The following is a 22,006-nucleotide window of genomic DNA, read 5'->3' on the forward strand; positions in this document are numbered from 1 at the left end:
GAGGGAGGGGTAGCGGCTCCTCCCGGCACGGCCCCGCCCCGCCCCAGGTAATTTTCCTTCATCCGTGGGGGGCTCCCCCACGCAGGGCGCTCGCTGCGCTGCCGGGCCCGGAGCCGGCCGTGGAGGCGGGGCCGGGGCGGGGCCACACCCACCGGCGACCGCAGGCCGAGGCCGGCTCCGCCCCTGCAGCCGAGCGGATCGCACAGCGGCGGCAGAGCGCAGGTGACCTGCGGGAGCGGGCGCGGGGTCGCGGGGTGCGGGGCCCGGGCGGGCGGGCTCGGCGGTTCCGGGCCCCGCCGCAGTGCGCCGAGGGAGGCCCGGCGCGGACCAGGCCCAGCCCGCGGGGTTGCGCGGCGCGGCCTCGAGCGGCTGCACGAGCCGAAACCCGGGCTGGGGTCGCCATCGGTGCGCAGGGATCCGGCCTAGACTTTGGGGGACATTTGCAAACCCCAAGGAGGGATGGGAAGTCGAAGGCACGCGGGGGCACCTGGGGCTGAAGCCCAGCCACGGGGGTGGGGGCGGGGGTATAGGAAGGGCCGCTCCCCATCGCCCACCCCTTCTCCAGTCCCAGCCAGTCAGATCATTTCCTCCTCTCCAAAAAGTAGCTAGAGCCCTTTGGACCTCGGTCGGAGACGATGATAGTTATTCCTTCCCCCAATATCTTCCCCTCCTCCGTTCTGAGGATGAGAGAGAGAATGCAGAAAGTACCAGACAGGCTGCGGGGCTGTGAATTGTTATTTCCACACCAAAGAGCTCATGCTCCTTTCTCCGCTGCTCCTGTCTGAGTGACCTTGGGCAGATCCTGCCACCTCTTCTGCCTCCTTAGCCTTCCTTAGGGGCTATTGTGAGGCGCCAGTAAAAAAAATCACAGCTCACCTTTTACTGAGCTTCTGCTGTGTCCCAGGCTCCTTGAACCCTCCTCAGGAGGTAAGTACTTTTCCTGGCCCCACTTTACAGAGGAGGAAACTGAGGCTCAGAGAGGTCCGTGACTTTCTTGAGATAGTTAGTGGCAGGACTGGGAGGGGAACCTCCACCACCACAGGGTGCCGGGAGTACCGGGTCCTGGGGAGAAGGCCAGGTCTGCAGTGTAGCTTTTCAAAAACCGCAGGAGAGCCATGGCGGTGGGGAACATCAACGAGCTGCCGGAGAACATCCTGCTGGAGTTGTTCACCCATGTGCCCGCCCGCCAGCTGCTGCTGCGCTGCCGCCTGGTCTGCAGCCTCTGGCGAGACCTCATCGACCTCGTTACCCTCTGGAAGCGCAAATGCGTGCGTGAGGGCTTCATCACTGAGGACTGGGACCAGCCTGTGGCCGATTGGAAGGTCTTCTACTTCCTCCGCAGCCTCCGCAGGAACCTCCTGCATAACCCGTGTGCCGAAGGTGGGGTTCACACTGGGTCTGACGTGCCCCCAAACACACACACACACACACACACACACACTGTCGTTATACCAGCTAACAATCATTAAGCACTTACTATGAGCGAGCCAGGCACTTGGTGGGGGGGAGGGGTGTTAATTCCTTTCATCCTTTTACAATAATCCTAAGAAGTGGGTACTGGTAGGCACCCATTTTTCAGATGGGCAAACTGAGGCCGAGAGTGGCATTTCTTATTCCGCTCTGAAGGTTATCTCCCCAGTGACTTTTCCTAGGAGAGGGAACGTTGACCAGTTGGAACTAATTGTGCCCAAGACACAAGACCAGGAAGTCAGAGCCATATTTTCTTGGTCTGGTTCCCAGACACCAGGACTAGGCCTACTAGGACTATCCCAGAGAACAAAGGGGGCTTTGCTTACAAGAGAATGAGCGGTCTAGTCTTCTTTCCAGCACATTCCAACAACAGGTAAAACAAGACTTCTGCAGTCATCCAGAGACCCATTTTCCCTTGCTGTGTTGTAACTGATTAACTAGACACTGGGATGGGATGGGAATCTCTTCATTATGTGGCCACATTCTGGAGTGAAATAATAATAAAACAACTCCAAGCTGTCCAGAGCTTTCAGATGCCTGCCTCACTGGACTCCCCAACAGCCATGTTCTTGACCAGCATGCTGACATACTAGGGTCCATAAGTCAAATCTGGCCCAGAAACTAAGGATAGTTTTTATGGTTTTAAAGGGTTATTAAATAATAAACACTACATGATAGAGTCAATATGTAGCCCACACCACCTAAAGTGGTTTTTTAAAATAAATTTATTATTTATTTATTTATTTATTTTATTGGCTGTGTTGGGTCTTCCTTGCTGTGTGTGGGCTTTTTAGTTGCAGTGAGCGGGGGCCACTCTTCGTTGTGGTGCGTGGGCTTCTCATTGCCGTGGCTTCTCTTGTTGTGGAGCACGGGCTCTAGGCGCGTGGGCTTCAGTAGTTGCAACACATGGGCTCAATAGTTGTGGCTCACAGGCTCCAAAGCGCAGGCTCAATAGTTGTGGCACACGGGCTTAGTTGCTCCACGGCATGTGGGATCTTCCTGGAGCAGGGATCGAACCTGTGTCCCCTGCATTGGCAGGCGGATTCTCAACCACTGCGCCACCTGGGAAGCCCCTAAAGTGTTTTTTGACCCTGTATGGAAAAAGTTTGCCAGCCCCTGTTCTTCACCCCAGTTTGCCTTGGAGGACAAAACCAAGGCTCAGAGAGAGAAAGCAGCTTGTCTAAGGTCACAGAGCACAGTACTGGTAGAGCTGGGACTAGACCCAGATCTGTCTGGCCAGCATCAGTGCCTTCCATCACAGAAGTAGTCTGGTCATTCCCATCATCAGGATGCCCAGTAGAAATCAGTTACCATGGTGCCTGGCACACAGGCAGCACCTAATACAAGGCAGGCACTGTTGATGTGCAGGGTTCCCCAGCACCAGGCTTGAGGGCTGCTGCTGAAATCCAGGGAGAGATGCCAGGAGCAAGGGGACACTTGGGAGGTGACCGCTGGGGGGCTTCCCTTTAACGTGAACTCTGCTTTCCCATCAGAAGGGTTTGAGTTCTGGAGCCTGGACGTGAATGGAGGCGATGAGTGGAAGGTGGAGGATCTCTCTGGAGACCAGAGGAAGGAATTCCCCAATGACCAGGTCAAGAAATACTTCGTGACTTCTTATTAGTAAGATCCAAGGGGTCTCAGGGTGGGGGAAAGTCCAAGTCACTGCACCTTGGGGGTCTCTTCTGCTCTGGGAAGGGCATTCCTAGACCCCCAGTGCCCTAGTGGTGAGCCCCAGCCCCTCCCACCCCTCCACCCACCCCCAGCACCTGCCTCAAGTCCCAGGTGGTGGACCTCAAGGCTGAAGGGTATTGGGAGGAGCTGATGGACACCACACGGCCGGACATCGAGGTCAAGGACTGGTGAGTGCCTGGGGCAAGGGTTTGGGGGGGCGCCCTGCCACTCAGGTGCCCCACCCACACCCTGCCCCCCATCTCCAAGGCCCTGACGGGCCCCCCCTCTGCCTGCAGGTTCGCAGCCAAGCCAGACTGCGGGTCCAAGTACCAACTGTGTGTTCAGCTCCTGTCGTCAGCGCATGCGCCTCTGGGGACGTTCCAGCCAGACCCAGTAACGATCCAGCAGAAGAGCGATGCCAAGTGGAGGGAGGTGTGTGAGCCGGGAAGGGGACAGGGGCACACTGTCCAAGGCTGAGACTGCAGTCAGACAGGCCTGAGTTCAGATCCCAGTTCTGCTGCTTCTTACCTGGCCTTTGGCTGCTCTGAGCTCTCAAAGATAGCAGTGAAATGATGCTGGTAAAGCCATGTTCAGAAAGATTTGACTATTATTAATTACTAATATCAGTTATTACCATTATCTAGGTCAGGGTTCAATGAACTTTTTCTTTAAAGGCCAGATACAAATAGCTTAAGTTTTGCAGGCTCTACTGTGTCACAACTACGCAGCTCATCAGCTCTGCCATTGTGCTGTGAAAACAAGCAAATGGGCATGACTGTGTCCCAATAAAACTTTATTTACAAAAGCAGGTAGTGGGCCCCTAGACCATAGTTTGCCGACTCCTCATCTAGTGCTCTCCAACAGAACTTTCTGCAGTGATGGAAATGGTCTCTCTGGGATTCCCTGGCAGTCCAGTGGTTTGGACTCAGCGCTTTCACTGCCATGGCCCCAGGTTCAATCCCTGGTTGGAGAACCAAGATCCTGCAAGCCATGCAGTGCAGCCAAAAAAATTAAAAAGAGAGAGAAATGATCTCTCAGCCCTGTCGGGTTTGGTAGCCAACAGCCACAAGTGACCATTGAAAACTTAATAAGAGCCAGTTCATAGTGCAACTGGGGAAATGAATTTTTAACTTTAATGAATTTTAACTTAAATAGCCACGTGTGTTCAGTGGTGACGACTGTATTGCACATTCTTTGGCAGCTTGCAAAGCTTCCTTCAGCTCCTTTGAGCTGCACTTAGATAATTCCATGGAGTGGACCCAGCAGGATTTTGCTCCAGTTTACAGACTGAGGCGGCATAGACGGGGGGGGGGGGGGGGGGGGTGGTCTGCCCAAAACCAGAGGGAGGACTAGAATTCCATTCTGCTGACTCTGGGTTGAGCACTAAGACCTCAGCCCATCCCAGTCCCTCATCCCCTCAGGCAGTGCCACCCTCAGGGTCAACTCCCCTGACTGCTCTCCTTCCCTCCACCTGCTCCCCCTCCCCAGGTCTCCCACACGTTCTCCAACTATCCGCCCGGCGTCCGCTACATCTGGTTTCAGCACGGCGGCGTGGACACTCACTACTGGGCCGGCTGGTACGGCCCGAGGGTTACCAACAGCAGCATCACCATCGGGCCCCCGCTTCCATGACACCCCCAAGCCCCCAGCCACCTAACCCCATCTGATACACTGCTGTCAGAGATGGGCTGGGCTTGGGAAGGGGAGGTAGAAGCCAGGCTCTCCCAGACTTCCTGGTTCATCCTTGTCCCCCCCAGTTGCCTCCTTGTGGAGTTTCTTAGTTTGCACAGCCTTCATGTGTTATGGGTAGCTAGCTCTCTGCTGGAGGTCTCAACCTGAATGATGGGGTCCCTGAGGTTAGGGAGGTGCAGGGCGTTCCCCCAGGCTCTTCCCCCAGACACCGCTGAGGGAGGGTCTCCAAGATCTGCTGGTAACCTAGATCCGTGTGGCTACCTTCCCTTCCTGGGCCATTTCTCACTGTCTTCTTTGAGGACCCTCAGAGCTGGGTTCAGGCATCTGGCAAGCCTGTGGCTGCCCTACATAGTACAGGTGCTGGGCGGTGATGTAGCTCAGACAGGTCTGGGAGTGGAAGGATGGCTCTGCTGGCCCATCCTCTGCCCCATTCTCTGCCACTCCCACGCTTTCTCGCTCTGACCGCCTGCTCAGAGAGATGGCTTTGGCCCAGACGCTCAGGCCTGGTTTGAGATAGGCGGGCCCAGGTGGGGTGGAGTCCCAGCCAAGTCTGGACTGTCTTCAGTATCAGTGAAGCCCCAGAAGCCACATGGCTATTAAGTGAGGGCAGGGCTCTCCAAAGGACCCCCCTGGAATCCTGTGCATGATAACCCAGGGCAGGTAGGGGGCAGGATTGGGCCCTGAGAGTTGGGATGTAGAGCCCTGGATGAGTGGGATGGGGGTTTTCAAGGACCACTGGTCCACCTCCATGCCTAGGCCAGGCACTCTGTGGCTTGGAGAGCATTCCAAGCCCCCACCCTACCCTTGAAACTGCCATTCCCAGGACCTCCCCACCCTGTCTGACCACGTTCCTGCCTCTCCCTTCTTCTGGAAAGAGAGGTGCTCTGATCTTACCCCTGGTGCATGTGGCCAAAATAAAAGGTGTTCCCAGCCCAACCTGTGGTGCCCTGTGCTTTCTGGGGGGAAAGGCAAACTTCATGAGAGGTCCTGCCCTTGGCCTGCAGAAGCTGCAACTTGTATGGCTCTGTCCAAGGTACAGAGAGGGGTTGACATTTCAGGAGCCAGACTTTGAAAAGTGAAGGTCCTGGGGCAGACTCCTGGACGAGCTGCAGAGATCTCACACCCGGCAGCCCTCTGGTACTGCCAGCTTCCTCTGGAGGCCTGGCTGCAGGCTGTGGGCAAAGTGTGCAAATATCTTGGGCAGCTCTTGCCATCCCAGGCACTACTTACTGGTGTTGTTTTCACTGCCCAGAGCTTTACTGACAATAGATGAAACCAAAGAATTTATAATGGTGCCTGGCACACAGTAGGTGCTCAATAAGTACTGTTAAATTGCATTATCCTCACAGCAGTGAGCTGGATTAGGGCCTCAACCAGGGCAGGAACTATTAACGACCAAAGTTCTTGGCCTCCTTAGTCAAGAGAAACTGATAAGAGGCCAGATAAGAAATTCAGATAAGGCTTTATTGGGGCCCCTGCTGCAGCAAGAGGGAGTGAAATCAAGCAGCAGGTGCTCTGGTGCCCTTGCCTGCCTGCCTGGGGGGGGGGGGGGGGGGCGAGCTGGTTCCTTATATGGGGTGAGGGTAGGGGTATGTCCAGGGGTCAGGCTGGAGGGGTGGCTTAGGTGGTCTGCCCACCCCTTTGGTGGTGGTGTGTGCAGGGGGCACGTGCGGTACTCTGCTTTTGCTCCCAATGCCCTGCTTTTGGGCTCTTTGGAAGTGGCAGTTGGGTTTTTGGTCTTTTTGTATCTTGTTGTCCATAATTTGCCTTCACTGCGCAGGTACGCAGTTATTTTTAGTCCATTATCGTTTCCTTATAGTTTACTGCTCAAGGAGCTGTTTGTCCAGGTGCAAGCACTGCAGCAAAAGGTCCCAGGTCCCAGCCTGTCTCAGGACCAGCACCCACCAACTGGATGGCAAGTTAGCAAAAGGCACTCTTCCTTGGAGAAGAGGCAGCCCCGAGTTAACCACGTGGCCTGGATAAGGCACCCTCGGGCAGTGCACAGCCTGCACAGCCCTTTGTGGTTGCCTGAAGTCGGTGTTTGATAATTATTTGCTGAAGGAAGGGAAGAACTAATGAACTTAATTGCAGCAAAAACACAGAGCGGTTTTTACCTTTGAACTGAGGACTGCCCGAGGTCACGCCCTAAGGACGGCAGAAGCCAGGCTCAGGGCCAGAGTTTCAGCGGTCACCCTCCAGGCGGCGGCCCATCGGTCCAGGGCCGTGGGCTGGCCTCACCGCCCTCCCTGCGTCCGGGGAACTGGACGAGAGGTCTAAGTAGTGGCCCCCGCAGGGGAAGGGCTAGGTCAGAACGAGGCTCCGGCTTCCGGGAGGAGGAAGCAGACGTTAGGTGGGTCCCCGCTGCTGAGCCGTCCACCGTCTGGGAAGAAAGGAGGCGGTCCGGGAGACGAGGTCAGGAGCGCCCCTGACGCGTCCGCGGACCCGAGGACCCCAAGACTGCTTCGCTCGCGGCCGGGGAAGGGGTCCCGGCGTGGGGCCGGGGGAGGTCGCGGGAGCAGCCGGCCGGGGGCGTGAGGGAGGCGGCCGGAGCGCGGCGCGTGACGCAGGCGCGGGGCGGGGTGAGAGCTGCCGGCGCCGCCGAGGCTGCAGGCTCCAGGCCGACCCCGGGCTCCCGTCGCGCCGAGCGCCCCGCCCCGCGCCCGGGTCTCAGCCAGCCGGGGGACGGGTAGGGGGGCGAAGGGCGCGGGAGGGGGCTTGGATGTCCGGCTGTGGGGGTCGCCGGGACGTTAACCGAGCTCGAGGACGCAGTTTCGGGACGGCCGGGAGGCCAGCAGCTGCGGGGGGAGGGGTGAGGGGGGAGCCGCTTCCGGGCGCGGGGCGGGGGCGGGGCGGGGCCGCGGGCGGTCTCCAGGGTTTGGCCGCGGCTGCGCGGACTCCCTCGCCCCTGGGCCTGGTCGTCCCCGCGCATCCTCGGCGTCCGCGGCCACTCCTGCCTCACTTCGCGTGCAGCACTCCGGCCAGGGGACAAGTCTAGGAGCTCTGGGCACCGTCACGCCCGCGGGGCCTGGGACGGGGGCCTCACTTCCCCAGGCGTGTGTTTCTGCTTTCGGAAATGGGCTTAGTAACAGTGTCTCGGAGGGTTGTTGGGAGGGTCTGTGGAGAAAAGGCCAGCGCGTGGCTCCGGGCCTGGTGCCTGGGAAGCCCAATCGATGCGAGGCGTCTTCTTAGGGCTGATGTAGACGTTTCCACCGCAGAGTGCTCCAGGATGACCTTCAGCCCCTCCAACGCTCTGCAGTCAGGCTTTGGGGGTGGGGTCCAGTGATAACATGCAGCCAGAACCAAAGACCAGACTGGACGGCAGGTTGAGGAGGTGTTTGTAGCTAAGACGCCTCTAACTTGGAGACCAGGGACTTTTATTTGGCCTAAACAATGCGTTTAGCAGTTGCCAACATTTAAAAATGGACAGCTTTCATGTTTTTAAAAAATGTTTAAAATTCCTCCTGAGAAACGGGAAGACCTGGCTGGCCGCGTGGAATATTTTTCCATCATAGCACTTTCCACAAGCTACAAGTACCTTATTTATCTGGTTGTGTTGTGGTTTGTTTGTTTTGTTTTGTTTTGTTTTTTTCCTTTCTCCCTGGGCAGGGTGCCAGAGTGTGTGGGATGAAAGCGTTGAGAAGACTATGCACTGTGTGAAAAGTAATAAAGGGAAACCTCACAAAAGTGGAGTCAGGAAATGAGGAGGAGGAACACTTTACAGTCAATAAAGTCCCAACATCAAGAGGCATACTTGACATCGCTGGCCGGAAGTTTCCGGCAGCAGGAAGGAAAAAAGATTTTCTCCTTGCCTGGCAACAGCTCAACCAATGAGAGACTGTCACAACTCAACCAATGACAACTCATTATACTTTCAACTCCCTGGTGTCTTCCAATGTGCATATTGTTTATAACAACCCACCTGACCTTCCCTTCTCTATAAAGAGTCCCCTCTCCTTTGCTTAGCAGGAGTTGTAAGTGGTTCCCCGTAATTGCGTATCCTGCATTGCAGTCTATGCTGCTCCCAAATAAACCTGTTTTGCTAGTAAAATAAATGGCTGTTTTATGGTTTTAGGTTAACATTACACGGAGGTTTCACGGAGATCCAGAGAAGACCCCCTTAAACAACTCCGAGGCTGGTGAGCAAACAGCTGCTGGTACCCACAGAGCCCACTGCTTTCTTGCCAACCTTGCAGTTTGAGGGTAAGTTTTTCTCCTGGATCCGAGCTCCGCTCTTTTTGCGTTTGCAAGCTCTCCAGGGTTTATTTGGGATGTTTGAAGGCTTCCTCCTTTTTTGTGAAGGCCTTATTTGTGAGCACTTGGTTAACACTTTGGCCTCACTCTCTTGAAATCAGGCTGTTCCAGCTGGAACTGTGCTAGCTTTCAGTCTGACTGCTTTTGGAACCAGGCTATTCCTGTTGAAACTGTGCTGATATTTGGCCTGTGGGCTGTTTAAGAATGATTCTTTTGCTCGAGAAAAACCCCTGAAAAATGGGATCCCGGTTATCTAAATGTTTTGAGGGTATGTCTCCCCCGCCCCGTTCAGGGACCCTGGGCAATTTTATGTTTAAAAACTGCCGTCTCACCTCATATGCATTTTTAACTAAATGGACCAACTGAAGCAAGTGTAATTTAGAATATCAATGAGCAATATGGGGAATTTTTGAGCTCCCCAAACTTCCTTTCTAAAAATTGTGTTAGACAGCCACAGATCTGCACTTGTCAAAACTGAATTGGACACCTATTTTTTTAATAAATATATTTATTTGTGTATTTATTTATTTATTGGTTGTGTTGGGTCTTTGTTGCTGCCCATAGGCTTTCTCTAGTTGCAGTGAGTGGGGGCTGCTCTTCATTGCAGTGTGCGAGCTTCTTATTGCAGTGGCGTCTCTTGTTACTCTAGGCACTTGGGCTTCAGTAGTTGTGGCTCGTAGGCTCTAAAGCACAGGCTCAGTACTTGTGGTGCACGGGCTTAATTGCTTCACGGCATGTGGGATCTTCCCAGACCAGGGATCAAACCCATGTCCCCTGGATTGGCAGGCAGATTCTTAACCACTGCACCACCAGGGAAGTCCTGGACATCTATTTTGATTGGTATTTAAGGCTTCCAAGACATATCAGGAGTCTGAAATTGCCTCTTTGCAATATACAATTTTTAAAGTAGCTGAGGCAAATAAAACATTAAAGAAAGACAAAATGGCTTCTGAGGTCTCTTTTTTCCCCTACCGCTTCTTAGTTGTCTCTGGATGCTGGTGGTCTTCTTGTGCTCAAGCCCATCCCAGGTGCCATCTTCCTTTCCTTCTGCACCTCCCCATTCTCTCACTGAACTTCCGTTTTCCCCTGTAGCTCTTTTCTTTTTTTCTTAAGATTTAAAAAAAAAAGCTATTTATTTATTTATTTTGGATGCATTGGGTCTTCATTGCTGTGCGCGGGCTTTCTCTAGTTGTGGAGACTGGGGGCTGTTCTTCCTTGGGTTGCAAGGGCTTCTCATTGTGGTGGCTTCTCTCATTGCAGAGCATGGCCTCTAGGCACGCAGACTTCAATAGTTGCAGCGTCTGGGCTCAGTAGTTGTGGCTCACAGGCTCTAGAGAGCAGGCTCAGTAGTTGTGGCACTCGGGCTTAGTTGCTCTGAGGCATGTGGGATCTTCCTGGACCAGGGATCAAACCCATGTCTCCTGCATTGGCAGGTGGATTCTTAACCACTGCGCCACCAGGGAAGTCCCTCTGTACAGCTCTGCTGACTCTCCCTGCTACCTCCTCTGAACCTGTCAGAACCTGCTGCTTAAAGTTAATCTTCTGAGGGTTGAAATAAACCGCAAATTATTTATGTTCCCTGGACTAGGCCAAATTGTGAGCCATAGTTTCCTAAAGTAACTGAGGACCCCTGTAAGTTTGCTGAAGATTTTAACATAGTTGTTCAAACCTGCAGTCTGGTTTCTCAGATTTATATCGCTTAGTCCACATGCTTGTTGGTAAGGGTCAAGCAGACACTGGATGAAACTAGCCCCATGGGAACATTCTGGAGGGGATTTAGAAGAGCAAACCCCTGACTTTGGCAGGAGGCTAGAACACTCGTTGAAAACCTCCACTGAGCGATTACAGTAGCCTTTCCTAAGCCTGTTGATTGGAACAAAACTCAGCCTTGTGTACAAGAATCTGATGAATCTGTTCTTGACTATCCTAATCGACTTCAGTTTATTTTGAAAGAAAACTCTGGTCTTCCTTCATACGTTGACTCCACTAGGGTAACTGTTACCTCGATGTTTATTAAGGGGCTGAACCAGGATCTTTTTCTTTTAGTTAAAAGAACCAGGATGGACTGTGGGAAACTATGTCCACTCTAGATTCATTTTGGCAAATCAGCTCGCTTGCACCCTAGATGAGTCACCAAAAAGAAGGGCCAGTAAAATTCTTAATCTTGCACTCTGGCAAACGAAGGTCCCTAAGCAAAACCAAAAACCTTCTAGTTTCTACTATTGCAAAGAGCCAGGGCATCGGAAAAAAGACTGTTACAAATTTAAGCATTTCAGGAGTTTTCAGCCCACTCATCAGCCTTTCCAACGTCCTCCTAATGCCCAGTGAGGGGGTTCCGAGGAACTACAGGGGCTCTTTGCAATCCCCACTGTTAATCAGCTAGAAGACACAACTCTCCAGATTGGAAAGGAATCTCTGTCCTTATTGACAGCCGAGCCACACTCTCTGTGCCCAACCCCGTGGCAGAGCACTGATACAGGTCAAGTAGAGGGGAGCTCTAACATCCTCAACAGGTTCCCGTCTCTGAAACGCTTCTCTCCTGTTTAGGCCGTTTGAGAGACACATGCTCTTTCTCCTTAGTTCCTCTGCCTCCATTCATTTATTAGGCCAAGACTTCTTGGAAGAGTGTTACACCGGGATTTCTTTCTCCCAAAAGGCGGGAATAATTCTAGAAATTGACAGTAGCCATCAAATAGCCAAGCAGGTAAATTAAAAGACAGCTTTTATTCTGTTTCTGACACTACTGGGGCTGATTCTGGAAACACTGATTGTCCCTGTTGAATCAACTACCATCCTTTAAGGGCCAAATCTCCCACTGATACTGGCAAAATTCATAGTGTACCTCCCATTAAGATTCAAATAGGTCTCTCTAAACTCTCTTCAGAATTAATCAATACACTATAAGTAAAGAAGTCCTTCAAGGTATAAAGCCCATAATAGATTTCGAGACTCAGGGCCTCATCAGCCCTTGCACTAGTCCCTGTAGTACACCTATTATACCTGTGAGAAAACGCAAGGGCTGAGGATGGAGGTTTGTCCAGGACTTCTGAGCAATAAACATGGTTATCTCTCAACACTCTACATGCTACTGGCATCCATTCCCACTGGAAGCAGGTTTTTCCACTGTGGCTGATCTATGCAGTGTGTTTTCCAATATTCTAGTTGATAAGTCCAATATCTTTTTGCCTTCACCTGGGACAGACAACAATATACCTGTACAGTAATGCCCCAGGGTTTCACAGAAAGACCTTCTTGCTTTTCACAAATCTTGAAAGCTGATTTGGATGATGGAGTTTTCTACAAATTCTGCTTTGTTACCATACATAGATGATTTGCGTCTGTGCTCTTTCTCAAACATCCTCACAGGAAGACAGCATCCACCCGCTAAAATGTTTGGCCTTAAAGGGACATAAAGTCTCCAAAGAAAAATTGCACTTTGTTCAAACTCAGGTTCGATATTTAGAGCTCCTGATCTCAGAACAGGGCCTACATTTGGATTCAGGTAGGCTCCATGACATCCTGAACTTCCCAAAATCAAAAACTAAGCTCCAATTACAAGGTTTTCTGGAGGTATCTGGCTACTGTTGAAATCAGATCCTAATTTCTCTCTTATGGCGCGGCCCCTACACGCTTTATTAAAAACCAGCAAATCTGACCCCGTTAATTGGAGAGATCAAGGTGACGAAGACTTAAAGAAAAGCTTAATGAGACCATCTGCCCTTGGACATTCTAATTACCAGCTTCCCTTTTCCCTCTTGTATGTGAGAAGGCAGGGAATGTCCTTGGAGCACTCACCCAAAAACATGAGGACCATCAATGACCTGTAGGGTATTGTAGCCAACAGCTGGACCCTGTGACACGGGGATATCCCCCTTAGCCTCAGAGCCATTCCTTCCACTGCCCTTCTGGTTAAGGCCACTGAAGAGACAATCACGGGATCCCTTTAACCATCTTTGTACCCCATGCCGTGGAAGCCCTCCTAAGTTCTCATCCATTCAACACTTTTCAGTCAGTTGCCTCACTTCTTTGTTAACTGCTCCTCACATAACTTTCACACTGTGCTAACCTCAGCCCTGCTACTCTTCTCCCCTCCTTCACTGATGAAACCCCTGACCACTGCCTGACCCTTACTGGTCACCCTTATAAAAATTTATTTATTTATTTATTTATTATTTTTTTGGCTACATTGGGTCTTCATTGCTGTGCATGGTCTTTCTCCAGTTGTGGCAAATGGGGGCTACTCTTTGTTGTGGTGTGTGGGCTTCTCATTGCGATAGTTTCTCTTGTTGCGGAGCACAGGCTCTGGGCACACGGGCTTCAGTAGTTGTGGCACACAGGCTCAATAGTTGTGGATGACAGGCTCTAGAGCACAGGCTCAGTAGTTTTGGCTCACAGGCTTAGTTGCTCCGCAGCATGTAGGCTCTTCCCAGGCCAGGGATTGAACCCATGTCCCCTGCATTGGCAGGTGGATTCTTAACCGCTGCACCACCAGGGAAGTCCCACTGGTCACCCTTTGACTCCATGTAGTAATTTAGAGGGACTCCTCTAACCAATGCAGATGTTTCATAGTTTACTGATGGTTCTTAGTTAAAGGGAGAAAGTGGTCAATATTGTGCTAGGTATGCTATTGCAACTCCTTTTGATGTTGTTGAAGCAACTCCTTTTCCTATGGCTTAATTACCCAACAGGCTGCCCTTGAAGGAACCAATGACCAAACCTCTGTCATGATCCAAAGGGATGCTCCCCAAGATAACAATCTAGAAAAATTGAGTAGAAATGCCCAATGCCCCAGAAAAGGAAACACAATATTGGAGATCTAGGAACAGTTGGTTCAGTAGAAACAGAAGACTCTGGTTTGGTCCAAATAACAAACTAGTCCTACCAGAAAGTCTGATTCCCACTCCTCACCACTGTCCATGCATTGTACTGTTGGTCTAGTGACAAAATGATAGCATTCATGAATCAGTGTTGGTGGGAAATATTAATGAGGCCACAAAGAATACCTACCTTCTTGTCCCACCTTTCCAAAATACAATCCAGGGAAACCTGTTTGCACTGCTCCCAGACACACTGAATAGCCTGTTGGGCCATTCAAAGTTTGGTAGATGGAGGGGGGAAAGGGGGGGAGGGATAAATTGGGAGATTGGGATTGACAGCTATACACTACTGTATATAAAATAGATAACTAATAAGGAGCTACTGTATAGTACAGGGAACTCTACTCAGTACTCTCTAATGACCTATATGGGAAAAGAATCTAAAAAAGAGTGGATATACATATACGTATAACTGATTCACTTCGATGTACACTGACACTAACACAACATTGTAAATCAGCTATATTCCATTTTAAAAAAAAGTTTGGTAGATGGATATCATATAGCTATCCCCATCTCATGGGTATAAATATATTTTATACATGGTCTGTATGTTTTCTCATTAGACTGAAGCCCTCTCTTGCAGACGGCCACTGCTTCTTCTGTGGCTACAATTTTGTGAGAAAAGATTATCCCTACCTGGGGAACCCCTCTTGAACGTCACAGTGATCAAGGAACCCATTTTACTAGTCAGGTGCTTTGACGAGTTTGTGCTCTTTAACTGGTTTTACAACATTTTCACTGTGCTTACTATCCTCAATCCTCAGAGTTAATCAAGTGTACTAGTGGCACTATTAAGACCTAATGGCAAAATTCAGAGACCCTCCCCCAAAAAGCCATTGCCATTGGTCCTTCTAAATCTCAGATCCACCCCTTTCAGAACTCAAACTCTCACCCTTTGAAGTAGTCACGGGACCCTGGTATTCCTTGGCCCACCCACTTTTGATCCACAGCTGATAAAAGGAGATTTTAATATTATAAAGGCCTAATTGCTTCTATTCAAAATAACAATGCTCTGATAGAGCAATCTTCTTCATAGTGCACTCTTGGGAGATAAAGACCTTAAGCATCACACCTTTCAACCTGGAGATTTCATCTGTTGGAAAAGACACGTTGAGAAGGACTCTCTTCAACCTCACTAGAAAGGCCCCACCGGGTACTGCTAACCTACCCTTGTGCCACCAAACTCCAGAGAACAGATTCCTGGATTCATGTGACACATCTAAAGAAAGCACCAGACCCTGACTGGACCTGCACACCATCTTGGGACCTGAAGGTAAAGATTTCCCAGAATTGAAGCAGACGACATCTGATGAGACAGCTTGCCCAAGATGTCTAGACAAGGCCTGTTAGAAGGATTAGAATTCATAGAAGTGTCTTTCTTTCATCTAGACTATAAAACTGACTCTGGATTCTTATCCAAATTCAGTCTCTGAATTTGCAACCTACAGTCTGTATTATTAGTAAAACATCTGATTCCAAACAATTTCTTTTGAGATAACAGTACTCATTAAAAACACATTAATTACTCCATGTTTATTCCTACACTGTGTCATTCCAGAATTCTCATTTAATTCCTTCACTTTTGAGTGTGCACTTGCTGTATTCACTATTCTAAGATACAGACTTTTAGATGGGAAATTCCTGAGAGGTTTCCCTCCTATCCCTCCTTGTTACTCAAATGTGACCATACCATAGGTTTCCAATCTGTGCACTTTCCCTCTGACATGGAACAGGACACCCAGGAAAGATTCTTCCTGGCATTGAGGGACAAAAGGCCACTGAATGCTGGTTAAAAAAAGAAACAAACAAAAATCCTGACTCTTGATCAGTGATGCTTTTGAAGAAAGATCTTGATCAAAAGGGGGAAATGTGAAAATTAATAAAGGGAAACCTCACTAAAATGGAGTTGGGAGGCCAGAAAGGGGAGTACTTGACAGTCAATACAGATCTCGACAGGAAGAATCAATAGAGATCTCTGGCAGGAAGTAACACTACTAGCGCCAGCAGGAGGAAGAAAGATTTTCTCCTTTCCTGGCAACAGCTTAGCTAATGGGAGACTGTCACAACTCAGCCATTGAAAAGTCACTATATTTGGAACTCCCAGTTTCCTACAGCGGACTTTTTATTTATAAAAGTCCCTCCCAACTTCCCCATCTCTTCTATAAAAGAATTTCCTCTCCTTTGCTTAATGGGACTTGCAAGTGGTTCACCAGTTGCATGTCCCAAATTGCAATTCTTTGCCACTCCCAAATAAATCTGTTTTGCTGGTAAGATATCTGGCTGTTCTATTATTTTAGGTTAACAACTGCTCCCTTGGCCAAGTTGCAATGGAAAATGAAAAGTCTCCCCAGTGTTCCTGCATCTGGGAGGAGAATATTCCCTCCCCAATCCAGTAAGCAGATAAAGCCCATCTGCTCAAGCCATCTTGAGCGACAGTGGCTACAGGCCCACCCTCACCCACCTGAGGGAATCCCCTCAGACAGCTGGATAACCAGGATCCCCCCAGACAAGATTCAGGCCAAGGTGGTGGCACTGTAATTTTCCCAAAACGCTGTGCAATTCAGATGTTGAAGGGGAAACGTTCCTGGGGGCCGGTAACCCTGCAGTTACCGGAGACTGGTTTTGCTCTAATGCTAGGAGTGTGGTTAAGGTGCTGGGGAGCACTTCTCAACCAGCCCGTGCTAAATGCTTTGCTTGTACCAACTCAGTCCTCCCAGCCCTTCTGAGGTTGGGACAGTTACCACCTCCTTTTTTTGGGGGGGACTACCTTCCCAGCTAGTCACCGCAGGCCAGGATTCAAACGCAAGCAGTCTTGCTTCTTCAGCCTCAATCTGCTTTTCAGTTTCTGGGCATTTCAGAGTGGCCTGACACCCAGCCCAGAACTGTGTGCGTGTATGTGTGTGCGCGTGCGCTGGGGGAGCTCCTCAATGGGGTGTTTCATCACATTCAGTTTCCAGGCTAAAATGAGCAATTTGGGGAGACAAGGTTTGTTTCTCAGCACTAACCCATCACTTAAGTTGTGAGCTAGTCTGTGGATGTAGTAAAGATTTTATGTTCTGACAGTGAATTCACAGCATTAAAATAACATCACCAAGAGCCTTTGCAGAGCTTGCAGACAACAGCATGGCCTCTACAAAATCTTACAGTTCACCAGGCCCACCAACTGAAAATTAAGCAATTAATTTTTTAATGGGGGATGGGGCCTCTTAAAAAATTAGTCCCTGACGACTTTATCAGTGTTTTTATTGCACTCTTTCAAATGTGCCCACTCTGTATTTTGAGAGTCTACCATGTAACTGGAAGGGGGCTCAAATGCTCCCTGGCCCAGGTCCCTGGGGACCTGAGGGGTCCACATCCTTGGTCAGAGCTCACGACCACCATTGCTCCCCACAGCCCTCTGCGTGCACCTCACCCCAGCGCAGCCATGGCCCTGGTCAGCATCAACCAGCTGCCCGAGAGCATCCTTCTGGAGGTGTTCACGCACCTGCCCGCCCGCCAGCTGCTGCTGTGCTGCCGCCTGGTCTGCAGCCTCTGGCGTGACCTCATCGACCTCATGACCCTCTGGAAGCGCAAATGCCTGCGTGAGGGCTACGTCACCAAGGACTGGGACCAGCCCGTGGCTGACTGGAAGGTCTTCTACTTTCTGTGCAGCCTCCGCAGGAATCTTCTGCGCAACCCGTGTGCCGAAGGTGGGCTGGGGGCTGCCGCTGGGCTGGTTCCCTGCCTTTCCTGAACCTCAGGGCCTTTGCACTTGCTGTTCCTACACTACCTGGAATGTTCTATTACCCCTCCACCCCAAACACCTGTCACACTCCCTTGGTCCCTCTCCTCATTCTTCAGGTCTCAGTTCAGAGATGTGCCCTGATCCCCCCATCTGAAAACAGTGCTCCCCACCTCTGTCCTGTCACCCCCATTTCCTTCCTTCATAGCACTGGTCATAACCTATAATTACTGAATCTCTTGTTTTGGCGGGGGGGGGGGGGGTGTTTTTTTCTCTGCCACAAATTTCAAGTTCCTGGGGCCTGACAGATCTTGCCACTCTGCACCCCGTGTCCCCATAGCATGTGCTCAGGAAAGGTTTGTTGAATGAACGCCCTTTAGTTCAGTCTGTGCTGCCTAGCATTGAGGGAGGGCTTTCACTAGTCTAAGTCTTACAAATGTCATTATCCTCCCATCACTCCATGATACAGAGGAAGAAAATGAGGAATTTCAGATGTAACTATGATCACATGGTTGGAGGTTCCTCTTTTGCTTATATTTTCCTATATATTTGCCAGAGATTTTTTTTGTCCCATCATTTAGCACCTTCATTTAGTACCAGGCATCATGTTTCCTGTTTGGGTACAGCAGCAATTGATTAAGAGGCATAGTTTGGACACTTAGAATCCCTTTCGCATCTGTTTTCTCTCTTTACCTCGTGAAGATCCCAAGATTTAGCCAAATAAGAAAGCTTGGCTCCATTTTATAGATGGGGAGCTTGAGGCCCCCACGATGAGTGTCTTGCCCAAAGATCTAGAACTGCCCAGCTTCTGGGGTCCAGTCCTGACTGCTGAAGGCCCTTAGGCCCCTCTCAGAGGCCCCGTAGACAGCGCCCCAGACACTCAATCTCCTGGCCTGCCCCAAACTGCTCAGAAGCTGCCCAGCCGGGCCAGGCTACCAGCTCAGCTCACACAGCCCCGCGGAGCCAGCCACCCAGCCTTGCTCAGCTCTCCCCCTGGGCCTGCTCTGGGCACTGGTCCAGCCCCTGGATTTCTGAATTCCTCCTCTGGTTCTCTACTGGGGGGCCCCCGGGGCAACTGGGGAATAGATGTGGGCTCCTAGTAGAGGGAGCAAAGGAGTAACTTGGAAAAGCTCTCCTGGTCATTGTTCTGGAAAGCCTGGGTAGAGAAGCACTGTTTCCTGAGGTCCTCTCAGCTCAGTCTGAAGGGGGAGATGGGAAGGAGAGCCTTATGCCTACAAACCTGCCAAGCTCACCTGGTGGGGACCCTTCCACGAATATGGAGTTACTACATGCCACCAACCCAGAGGATCCCCAGCCCCCCAGTCCTCCTTCCTGCCCTGGGCAGAGGGGATCCGAGCGGGTACAGCAGGTTCCCATGACCCACCAGGAAACCCCCTCAGGTCTCAGTTACATAGTTAACCTCCTGGATGTCAACGTCAGGGGAATGCCAGCTGTCTAGGAAGTGGTCTGAGTTGGGATGAACTCACATTAGCCATTAAGAACTGAATGACCCACACGGGCCCTTCGTAACTTAATGGTTCAAGAACTGAAACTTGGGTATTTCCAGAGCCCCTGGGCAACGTGGCAGTGAGGAAAGGTTGGTTTAGAATTTCTGGTCATACTTTTTTTTTTTGTCCCAGCTTCATGTTAGGAGTTGAGCTGGTCAGGGAAAAAGCAGGAGGCAGAGGGTCCCAGATCAGAGCTGATGTGGAGGACACAGGTGGGAATGTGGGGCGGGGGGCTTTGTAGGGCAGCTTCAAGGTGCCATGGGGGGCAGGCCTTGAGATCTCAGCCTTAGCCCCTCTCTCCCAGGACGAGGTGGAGAGGGCCATGCTGAACATTCACCCAAGGGATCTCACTATGGCTTCTGTTTTCCCTAGAGGATATGAAGTCCTGGAAAATCGACTCCAACGGAGGGGACCAGTGGAAGGTGGAAAGCCTCCCTGGGACGCATGGCACAGACTTTCCTGACTCCAAAGTCAAGAAGTACTTTGTCACGTCCTATGGGTACGACAGACTGAACCAAAAAAGCAGCTGTGGGGAGGGAAGAGGGTCCAGACACCTGTCCCAAATCCCAGGCCTAAGTGAGGGCCTGCCTGTGAAGCTCCAGGGAGGGTTCCAAAACCAGCTCAGCAGCTACTGCTTCCTGGAACAGGAGGCAACTCAGTGGCTGGGTAAATAGGCAGCAGAGGTGGAGAGCAGTTTGAGGAGGCTGGGAGCCCACTGGGTGGTTAGGGTAAGTCAGGGGTGGTACAGGAAATCCCTGGTCTAGGGACCTCAGTTAACGGAGGCGCCCTTCTTGGGGCCCGGGGAGACTGGGCCTAAGGACTGGGACCAGTGCTGCCCAGGCACAAGTGGGTCAGGCTCCCCGCATGTTCCCCATGGGCCTGCAAGGAGGCAGGAGCTAGAGCCCGCACCAGCAGTGGCCGTCCTGCGGCGGTCACAGGTGCTGCTGGGCCCCCTGAACCACCTCCCTGAGTCCAAGCCATGCCTAGGAATGTACGCCTTTCCTTCTGTTCCCCAGCATGTGTCTCAAGTCCCAGCTGATAGACCTCAAAGCCGAGGGCTACTGGGAGGAGCTAATGGACAAGTTCCGACCGGACATCGTGGTTAAGGACTGGTGAGTGGGGCCCATGCCCGAGTCCCACACTCTGCATCCCTCCCTCTGCTCTTCCTGAGAACCCCTCTAGGGAGTGCCCACTGAGGCTGGCAGTGTCCTGAGGCCTCAGGGCTGTCCCGCTCCCAACTGACAGGCCCAGCACTTACTCATTCACCTGGCCACCCACCACCACCACCCTGCGTCAGCAGATGTTATCCCCAGTTTACAGATGGGGAGACTGAGGCCTACAGATGAGTTGTCACCAACAGGCACTGGAGCAAGACACCAGGACCCAGCCTCCCGGGACCTCACAGATACTCACATGCCTCCTTGCCTGTCTGCCTCCCCTGCCCCTTTCACTGTTCATCCCACGACTCTATCCCAAGCTCTCACCCTGTGCCCAGAGCTTTTGCAAGGCTCTGGTCTGGCCCAGGGCAGAAGCAGGACCCCAGTGCCAGCCAGGCCCCAGGGCCACCACTGTGAGGGCGGTGGCTGGGGTTTGAGATGTGTACAGAGCTCTGGGGAGGGTGCAGTTTGCAGTGGGGCTCACCAGAGGGTCAGCTCTGTGCCAGCCCCCATCACACAGGCCACCCCTCCCGACAAATCCGACAGCCCAGGCCTTTATCTCTGTAGAGGGCCTTTGTCTTTTATGATGACATCTTCACTGGAACACCCAAAAGGGTTGCCCCCTTTCTCACACAGGGTCATTGAGGCCCAGCACAGTAGACTGCTTACCCGAGGGGCACAGTGGGGCCCAGGGAGCACTGAAGCCAGCTGGGCCGCGCAGGCAGAGCAGGGAAATGAAACGCGGCACTCCAACTCGTGGGCCTGCTGCCTGCCCGCCTCCAGGGCCAACTCTGTGTTGGGGTGCACGGTTGTAAGCCCTGCCCTCCCCCAGGTTCGCCGCCAGAGCCGACTGTGGTTGCACCTACCACATCCGAGTACAGCTGGCCTCGGCTGACTACATCGTCCTGGCCTCCTTTGAGCCCCCACCCGTGACCATCCAGCAGTGGAACGATGCCCAGTGGACGGAGGTGAGGCCTCACCTGCTTGCCCCTCGCCACCCGCTTCTCCCAAAGCCAGGACGGCAGGAAATACAGGGCAGCCCCAGGGCCTGGAACACACCCAGTCCTCTGCCTGGGGCCCTGCCTTCTGGCTGGGAGGCTCTCCCCTGCAGGACCTGGCCGGGACCAGGACCTTCCCCTCTCTGGCTCCGTAGTTCTCCCATCTCGTCCCCTCTCCAGTCCTGGTGGTCGCTTCCTCTCCGCTCCCCCACAGGTCTCCCACACCTTCTCGGACTACCCTCCAGGTGTGCGCCACATCCTCTTCCAGCACGGGGGCAAGGACACGCAGTTCTGGGCCGGCTGGTACGGGCCCCGCATCACCAACAGCAGCATCGTCATCAGCCACAGGATGCGCAGGAACCCGGCCGCCTCCGTGGCTCAGCCCGAGACCGTGCAGGGGCTCCCACTCCACCTCCACATGCCCTGCTGACTGTCATCGGACAGCCATTCACCCGTCCGCCCTCTGGGCCAGCCGAGTGCCAGAGGTCCCCTCCAGGCAAGACGTGAGCCTGTAGGGGGCCCCGAGACCCAACCTGGGGCAAACCCACCAGTCTGTGAACTGACTGTCACGTAGCTCTGATATGTTGCTGTAATAAATGTTTTTGGTCAAACCAGCCTGGGGTCAGGTCTAGGGGTGGGGGTACAAGGTCCTTGGCAC

The 22,006-nt window shown here is 52.2% G+C and overlaps 2 protein-coding genes across 12 annotated transcripts; both read left to right on the forward strand.

Annotated features, from left to right (window-relative positions):
- Positions 1 to 8: 8 nt before the first annotated feature.
- FBXO44 (F-box protein 44) lies at positions 9 to 5,769 on the forward strand. 2 transcript variants are annotated; one of them, XM_057711569.1, is made up of 6 exons: positions 9 to 222; positions 1,109 to 1,380; positions 2,964 to 3,090; positions 3,234 to 3,329; positions 3,438 to 3,573; positions 4,630 to 5,769. In XM_057711569.1, the coding sequence occupies exons 2-6, from the start codon at positions 1,116 to 1,118 to the stop codon at positions 4,771 to 4,773; spliced, it is 768 nt and encodes a 255-aa protein (XP_057567552.1). In that variant the 5' UTR covers positions 9 to 222; positions 1,109 to 1,115; the 3' UTR covers positions 4,774 to 5,769. The 2 variants fall into 2 exon arrangements, with proteins under 2 accessions (XP_057567552.1, XP_057567559.1); XM_057711576.1 differs by lacking the exon at positions 3,234 to 3,329 and having other exon boundaries at positions 2,964 to 3,061.
- A 1,225-nt stretch (positions 5,770 to 6,994) lies between these two features.
- On the forward strand, positions 6,995 to 21,959 carry FBXO6 (F-box protein 6). Of its 10 annotated transcripts, none has more exons than XM_057696350.1 (8): positions 6,999 to 7,245; positions 8,906 to 9,033; positions 15,001 to 15,237; positions 17,358 to 17,653; positions 19,566 to 19,692; positions 20,210 to 20,305; positions 21,183 to 21,318; positions 21,594 to 21,959. In XM_057696350.1, the coding sequence occupies exons 4-8, from the start codon at positions 17,389 to 17,391 to the stop codon at positions 21,861 to 21,863; spliced, it is 894 nt and encodes a 297-aa protein (XP_057552333.1). In that variant the 5' UTR covers positions 6,999 to 7,245; positions 8,906 to 9,033; positions 15,001 to 15,237; positions 17,358 to 17,388; the 3' UTR covers positions 21,864 to 21,959. The 10 variants fall into 10 exon arrangements, with proteins under 10 accessions (XP_057552384.1, XP_057552333.1, XP_057552352.1 ...); XM_057696369.1 differs by having other exon boundaries at positions 6,999 to 7,183; XM_057696342.1 differs by lacking the exon at positions 6,999 to 7,245 and adding an exon at positions 7,402 to 7,519.
- Positions 21,960 to 22,006: the final 47 nt, after the last annotated feature.

This window comes from Hippopotamus amphibius, chromosome 1 (genome assembly GCF_030028045.1).
Source record: "Hippopotamus amphibius kiboko isolate mHipAmp2 chromosome 1, mHipAmp2.hap2, whole genome shotgun sequence".
Lineage (NCBI taxonomy): Eukaryota > Metazoa > Chordata > Mammalia > Artiodactyla > Hippopotamidae > Hippopotamus > Hippopotamus amphibius.

Excerpts from the sequence above, each read along its gene's own strand:
- FBXO44 (XM_057711569.1), top strand. The coding sequence starts at position 1,116 with ATGGCGGTGGGGAACATCAACGAGCTGCCGGAGAACATCCTGCTGGAG. Across the intron at positions 3,091-3,233 it reads TACTTCGTGACTTCTTATTA|CACCTGCCTCAAGTCCCAGG; the intron begins GTAAGATCCAAG and ends ACCCACCCCCAG. Across the intron at positions 3,574-4,629 it reads GCGATGCCAAGTGGAGGGAG|GTCTCCCACACGTTCTCCAA; the intron begins GTGTGTGAGCCG and ends CCCCCTCCCCAG.
- FBXO6 (XM_057696401.1), top strand. The coding sequence starts at position 17,389 with ATGGCCCTGGTCAGCATCAACCAGCTGCCCGAGAGCATCCTTCTGGAG. Across the intron at positions 19,693-20,209 it reads TACTTTGTCACGTCCTATGG|CATGTGTCTCAAGTCCCAGC; the intron begins GTACGACAGACT and ends TCTGTTCCCCAG. Across the intron at positions 20,306-21,182 it reads GACATCGTGGTTAAGGACTG|GTTCGCCGCCAGAGCCGACT; the intron begins GTGAGTGGGGCC and ends GCCCTCCCCCAG.